General features: G+C 35.6%; 1 protein-coding gene across 1 annotated transcript; it reads right to left on the reverse strand.

Annotated features, from left to right (window-relative positions):
- Positions 1–924: 924 nt before the first annotated feature.
- On the reverse strand, positions 925–6,217 carry LOC116505376 (cryptic protein-like). The gene is made up of 6 exons (XM_032212575.1): positions 6,195–6,217; positions 5,605–5,654; positions 5,336–5,515; positions 3,711–3,825; positions 3,515–3,621; positions 925–1,058 (listed from the first exon to the last, which is right to left on the reverse strand). The coding sequence occupies exons 1-6, from the start codon at positions 6,215–6,217 to the stop codon at positions 925–927; spliced, it is 609 nt and encodes a 202-aa protein (XP_032068466.1).
- Positions 6,218–7,912: the final 1,695 nt, after the last annotated feature.

The raw sequence follows: 7,912 nt of genomic DNA on the forward strand, positions 1-7,912 counted from the left end.
ATTAAGGAAGAAAATAGAGCTGATGTATCAATGAACACATATACAAGTTACCTGAATCAAAAACAGACCAATTTACACATTCCTAACAATGTAAGAGCGATGTAATGTAACTGATAGAATAGTCTTCTAGTAAGAAACATGATGAAGTTGAAAAAGAGTAACCTCTAATAAATTGTTGCATTTACAGTTTGAATACACATCATAAATAAAGCTAGACAGACACACTATTTGAAAATATTTTAATGTCACAGAATAGCTAAGTTTTCTTCCACTGGAAGAGTCAATATTGCAACAGATAAAGTTTTATACTGCTTAAATCTGATTCAAACAGTAGTAGTATTTGTACAACATTACTGCATACTAGTTTTGATTAACAATAACTTAACCTTTGGTTTAACGTGGAGCTAAAATATGAAACACCACTGGTGTTTTTGGTTAATAATTGAATGGGAGAATACTAAGTGTCAATCAGAAATTATTTTCATAGTACCACAAAAAAAAGAGTATATTTCTCAGGTCAGTAGAAACTGAGCTCACTTAAAGATTTTGGTTTTACTTTTCATTGATGCAGAAGCATTCTCACTATGGTGCTCTTGAAATATCTGCAATTTTAATATGGGAGCTGAAATTCAACTATTTGAGGGGCAGCATAAATGGCAAGGTTGAATTAGGTCTTATACAACTCCTTAATAGTAACACATCTGCATCTTTTCTCCTTGATATTATATAGTAAACACTATTTCAATGAGGTAATTAAGAGTCATTTCACCATATAAATGCTAACTGGAATTTTATGAAAAGTAAATATCCTAAAGCATTCCTGTTAAACAGGTTAATAAATAGTAGACATGCAACAGTCTTTGTTTCTAGCCTTCTGGCATTCTACAGATCCATTTGCATTTCCAGTCCAAATAAGTGAGACCTTCAAAGTTGATAGAAAAGCTTTGTGCTGAAACAAGTGAGGTAGCAGCCTAGTAGAGGAATAAGAAAGCATACTGTTTGCTGTAATCTTGGGCAATTTGAAGTGAAATAGATGAATTTCTCTTCTTCATTTAAAGCTGAGAAAAAAAGGGGGAAGGGCTAGTTAAAGAAATCTGCATACAAATTCTTTCAACAATACTTAGTAACTTCCTCTAAGCTCTTCTGGAAGTACTTAAGTAAAATATTAAGTAAGACAGTGCAGAAGTCAATGGCTGTTGAATTCTCATAGGAGAGGTGCAAATAGGACCCATAGGAGCCTTTGAAACCAATTAATGGTAACTTATCAGCATTAATCACATCACGGATCAAAAGTAAATACAAATCACTAGTTAAGAAGCATTGCTAATAAAGAGGATTGTATTTCTTGGCCTTCGGTCCCAGGTAAGAAAAACAGAAAACGAGATTAACACTTATAACTTGTTGACAAGACTCCATCAAATATTGTACTGGAACTCACCAGCAATCATATACATTCCTAACACAATTACTGGAAGCAAGATTAAGAAAAGTGGTGCTAGATAAATGGCTTATAAAAATGTTATATCATGAGAGTATTTTTTGCTTTTCTTTAACAATGTTATCACTGTTGACTAGACATTTCAACATATTTTGTTTCATATAAGATGATTTGAGATAGCCAGTTTGGTGTTGTGGTTAAGTTATCAAGTTGGAAAGAAAGTTGGTTCTAATCCTGCTTTAGGCATGAAGCTAACTGGATGACCTTGGACCAATCTTTCTCTCTCTCAACTCTTGGAAGGAGGCAATAGCAAACCATTTCCAAAAAAAACCTTGCCAAGAAAACTACAAGGACTAGTTAAGAGAGAGTAAACAATGATTTGAAGGCACAAAAAAGAGGTATACTGCTTGACTTAATAACTCCCCAAACTGACCATATGATGCTAATACAAAATTAAATGGTTCCATTTATGAGTACACTGGTGTTAACTATTTTGGGTAATCAAACATCTACAAGAAAACAAGCTCAGAGAGCACCAAGGTCTCTTCATTTCATCCCTGAGCTACAAATATTCTCCTTCATTGATCTCTAAAATAGCAATAGAGTAAATGTGGTACATGAGACAAATTCTTATGTAAAGTCTATCCTGTCCCTCCCAAGGTTTCTGTGCCACAACAGCTGCATCAGGGACAGAAAAATCTGGAAGTTCTCTTGCAAGAAGTCTGCTTCATCTGATGAATGTTTGCTTGTGATGTTTGTAAATGTATTTTAGGGGGGAAAAGTGGATGCTTTTTAAATGAACAATTGGAAATAATATCTAGAAACATAGCTCTGTCACCTCAGTTATATAGGATATATATATATATATGTGTGTGTGTGTGTGTGTTTGCATATAAATAGAAGGTAGGCATGACTAGAGCTAGTTCCTTTTCAAACCGAATTGCCCATTGCATAGTGAAAAGACAATAAGGTATTTAAATATGGGAGATATACTGTATGACTACTTTTAGAAAACAATGAGCACTCAAGACCTGAAGGGATCATTATAATTGCTTCTCCCAACTATAGTCTTTGACTTACAACAATTCATTTAGTGATTGTTTGAAGTTACCTCACTTATGACCATTTTTCATACTCATGACCATCACAGCATCCCTATGGTCACATGATCAAAATTCAGATAGTTGGCATCTGACTCACATTTATGATGGTTGCAGTGTCCTGGGGTTATGTGATCACTTTTTATGACCTTCTGACAAGCAAAGTCATTGGGTAAACCATATTCACTTAAGAAACATGTGACTTAACAACTGCTTTGATTCACTTAACAACTGTGGCAAGAAAGGTCGTAAAATGGGGCAAAACTCACTTAACAAATGTCTCACTTAGCAACATAAATTTTGGGCTCACTTGTAGCCGTAAGTCAAGGACTACCCATATTCATGTAAAGCAGTTGGCCTGGGAGGGGTGACTCTAAAAATTCAGTCCTAGGCCACCAGCTATGAATCAATGTCTACAGTAGGAGTGTTGTCATGGTGGCCTCATGTGACTTATCGGGGCTTTTTTCCCCTTTGTTAAACCAGGATGCATCCAGCTCATGGGGCGGGAGTTTAACAGCCCTGGTCCACAACATCTGAGAAGGCCCTTTCTTGCCTAAACCTGATCTAGAAGGCTATACTAAACCCTCTGTGAAGAAAAAGAAAACCATTGATATAGATAAATGCTGTGACATTTTGGAAAGTGTTTCATATAAAGTGGATATATAGAACAAAGCACCACCTCAACAAACTCACAGAAATCTTATTCGGTTTTAACTCAGTGAGATAAATTCAATTTAGAGTAGCCCACAAGAATTCATATATAGCTTCTCCTTTAGTCTTTTGCAATGAGAAGTACAAAACTATTGACATCTTAAAGCCTGACAATTAAATAAGCTAAACTTTACTGCAGAATAATTTATACTTTATAAATGTGATCATGTTTCAGATTTAGGACTCTTGATTCCTTTTTTTTTTGCATCAACTATAGGCGTATTTTTAACTCCCCATCCCCACCCCCGGTGATGTATCTTCTTACCACAATTTTGTCTTTGTTCAGATAAACACTGGAAAACACCATAAGCACATCGACACAACTGGCAACCCTTCCATATCCATTCTCCATGCACGAATGGGCCACAATTGCTGTCAATGACAAATCAGAAGATGCAACCTTATTTCCAAGTTCATTGACAAGCCACAATCCCCCCAAAATATATGTATACATTTTTTACCTTTTCCGTTCATCATGCTCGCAGTATCTGCCAACAAAGTATTGGGGGCATGCACAGAAACTGCCCAGGATGCAAGTTCCTCCATTTTTACAACAGTGCCGGTTAAGGGTCCGACCTGAAAAGTAAATAGCCCTTAGTTGACAAAGAAACAGACTTCTTTGAACCTTCTTTTTCACTTGCTTTTGCCAAGTCTTCCTAGCTGCCAAAGGCCTGGTTCTATTGGCCTTAAGGGGACCATAAAATTAGCTGCCTGTTAAGGCTGTTTGTTCAGCTAAGCCCAGATTGTTTAGATAAGGATTAAAAGCAAACTGCTAGAGATTACTGCATGGCCAAACACTACCCCTTGACTTGTTCTACTGCAGAAGCTCCATGTCAAACTGCAGATTTCACTTCTAGCAGAAGGTTAATAACCATACTTACTTTTGAAAATAGCGGAAAGAAAACAAACATTATCCTTTGCTAAATCTGCAAAGATTTATCTTATTTTAGTTAAACTATACCTTCAAGTAAAATCATATACAATGTATATACCTGTTCTATATCTATTCATGTTTTAACTATAATAAAAACATTATGCTACAATATGCCTATCTCCTAATTTGCTTGGCAGAAAGAGTTATTGCAAATGGAACTGTAGAGCTGATGAGTATTTTTTAAAAAGGTCTGTCCTGGATACATGGAGATCAACGTTTTCCAGAAGTAAGCAACTGGATCTTACTTGTCACAGCTCATTACAGAAACATTGCCAGAAAAGTACCATAATTTGTCACCCCCCATTAGATTTACAAGTGAAGAAACATATGAATTATAATCCTAAACATCCAAAAGTTTTAGGGTCTCTAAACATACAGAGGATTAACTGTCTACAGAACAGCATCTGGGTATTGATTTTTTTTAAAATACACCACTGGCTCAGTGGAATATAATTTAGCATATATAAAATGTTGGACTGCTCCAAAACTTCCTTTGCTGGGTTCTACAAAGGATTGTAACTTATAGCACAAAGTTTCATAGCATTTTGGCCCAATGCAGTGTAAAGACAGGCTATACTGGATTGCAGTTGAATTCTGCAGAAATTCTACTAACCAAAATACTAGTGGAGAAATTCTACTAACCAAAATACTAGTGGAGAATCTCATCTTGTTGGGAGCAGGGCAATGCATAAATTGAATAAAAAACAATTTTTAAAAAATCTCATTCTACCTTGCTTATTGTCCAGGGCAGATAAGAAGTTATTTTGGAGAAACAGATTTTCCAATGGACATACTGCAAGATGAGATTCTCCACTAGTATTTTGGTTCATGGGCATTTATTGCATTTTTATTGTAAAATATATATTTTATCCTTAACACATTCCTCAGAGGTGGGCAAAAGTAAATCTGAATGCTTGCTCTAAAGACCTCATGCCTAGAATGAAAGGTAGTACAAAATGATTATGGATAGGACTGGCTAATACATTTCATGGCAAAACAAGGATTTGAACCCAGGCCTCTCTGCTAAGTTCATGTTAATACTACCTATGTCAGCTGGCTGGTGTTACGGGCACTAGATTGGAGAAATCTGTTGCTATAATAAATTCAGATATCAAGATTTAGGGAGCATATAAGCATAAAAAAATAACTTACTTTCTGTTAGCCCAGTGAAAGGTACAATTGGTCTCGAGTGGATCTGCTTTTTATACTCGGAGCTGTGATTCATAACACTGAAGACTTTTAATGTGGTGGCTCTCTCTTTTGCACTGTGCTTTTGAATAATGTCATCCACATTTCCTTCAGAGTGAGGAGTGTCTTCTTCTTTTTTAAGGCCTGGTGGGATGCAAAGAAAGAAGAACATAAGAGAGTGCACCATTTTACAGAAAGCAAAATTGGAACCAAATTATGGGAAAACTACTCACCTTCTCCAAAATTAATATTCTGCAAAACCAGAGTGATTGTTAAAATAAACCTGGAGAGGCAAAGTATGCACAGTTCAGCATGAAGAAAGTAGTAGTACTATAAAACTAGTATTATAAAAATTCATTGAATTTTCCTACTGGATAATTATATTTAGGAAGGCAGACTTAATTACAGACAAAGCAATCTGAGGCTAAATATGCTTAGGACAAAGTAGTAAAGTCAAATTGAATTGTCTGAGACTTCTTTCAAAGAGCAACACAATTCTAGGGCATGGATAAGCCTCTACAGCAGGAAACATTATTATACATAGTTATAAGATCCCAGCTAAATAATTCTATTCTTTTCTTTGTTACTGAGTTAATTGCTTCAAAATCACTTTTGTAGCCCTGTTACCAAAGCAAAGCACTGTACTGTAAAAAGACAATAGTTCTGGAAATTATATTTTACTTTCACTAGAGCCAAAATGAGCAATATATGTTATATCTCTTGCTTCTACATGGATTTATAATTTTGCCTTTGTGCATATAAAGAATAGAAGATGCATGACTGAATACAACTCGATTATCAGGATATAAAAATGCAAACTTACCTGGTATTTTGCCTCCAATACATTTTCTTAAGATGTTTTTGTCCTTCAAGCCCACTTCAGTTCTAATGCTGTTTCCAAGTAAGTAGGGTCCAGACTTCTCACCCCAAAAAGGGCTGTTTCCCGTGATTAGATGGACTAATAAAAGCAGAAGAACCTTTTTTTTAGCTGTCTCTCATTTGCTCCAGGGGCACATGCCTTCTAAATCTAGAAGCTCTTCTGTGGTTAGATTTTCAGAGAGGAATAGTTCATTCTAAAGTGGGTTAGTTCTTACCCCTCCCCTCCATAAACACATCTTGCTGGGGGAGGAGCAATCTTTCACACACACAGCAGGAGGTTGAGCTTCTCCTTCCCAAGGAGTCTTCTAGCATTGGTCTTCAACTAGTAAGTTGGTCCTGATAAATTGCCCTATTTTAGAGTAGAATAGAATAGAATTCTTTATTGGCCAAGTGTGATTGGACACACAGGTATTTGTCTTTGATGCACATGCTGTTAGTGTACATAAAAAGACAAGGTACATCCATCAAGAATCATAAGGTACAACAATCAATGATAGTCATAGAGTACAAATAAGCAATTGGGAAACAATATCAATATCAATATAAATCGTAAGGATACAAGCAACAAAGTTACAGTCATGCAGTCATAAGTGGGAGGAGATGGGTGATAGGAACATGAGAAGACTAATAGTAATACTAATGCAGCCTTAGTATTACTATTAGTCTTCTCATTGTTCCTATTTTACAGTAAAAAAAAACCCAGAAGAATGGGCCACTATCTGTGCCAATAATATTTAATTCTTGCTTGCATTGAGTTTTTAAGAGCTGAAGGTCAGGTATAAAGGAAGACAAGGGCTCTCTGCACTTTTAAATTGTGGAATAGTCAACAGGAAGGTGAAGCTTACTATGCAACAGAGAAAAATATGTCCTTTTCATGTCCTTGTAAAAAACCTCTTTGCTACTGGTTATGATAGAGATTCAGGAAGTTACTCCAGAAATTTATTCCAGATATGATAATAAAATATGGCCATTGTTTGGTCATAGTTCTGAAAAGGGTGAGATGCTTTTCATCAAAGAAAAGGATGGATCAAAACTTGAATATTTAGCCATCCGTTTTTTTAAATTAATACAAAGTGTATTAAAAGCGCTTGTGGCTTGTCTTTTAAAAGGAGTTGCATAAAATATAAAGTATGCATTCACAATTTTCTCTGCATTTAAGAAAAACGCACCAGAAATTGAACTGATCCTGTAGAAAAATGGACATGGCATTTACTGTCCTTCCTCTTTTGTTTCTATTTCAGATCACTGAGCCCTTGGACATCTTGAGATTTCCCTTGGACCATGCCAGAATAAGGGAGAATCAACTAAAGAAGACTTAAGAAGATATGCAGACAAGAAGGGATTAGGAGTGGAGAGTCTGAAGTTCAAGTTGTCTCTCAGCTACGGAAGCTTACTGGATGACTTTGAGCGAACCACCACTCAAGAACTACCTTGTAGGTTTCCCATATAAACTATCTATTTTCCAATCATTTTTTTTATTTTTTATATTCTTTATGCATATCAATGCATGAATGGTGTGGTAACTGGGTAACATATATTTCAGTACACATAAACATAGTCTTATTATTCCTAAATATTACATTTCATTTCCATTGTTCCATATTATTTATACATGTCTTTTATTATCACCCTTTCTTTTGAACCAACTTTCTGTCCTTTTGT

Source organism: Thamnophis elegans, chromosome 3 (assembly GCF_009769535.1).
Source record: "Thamnophis elegans isolate rThaEle1 chromosome 3, rThaEle1.pri, whole genome shotgun sequence".
Classification (NCBI taxonomy): domain Eukaryota; kingdom Metazoa; phylum Chordata; class Lepidosauria; order Squamata; family Colubridae; genus Thamnophis; species Thamnophis elegans.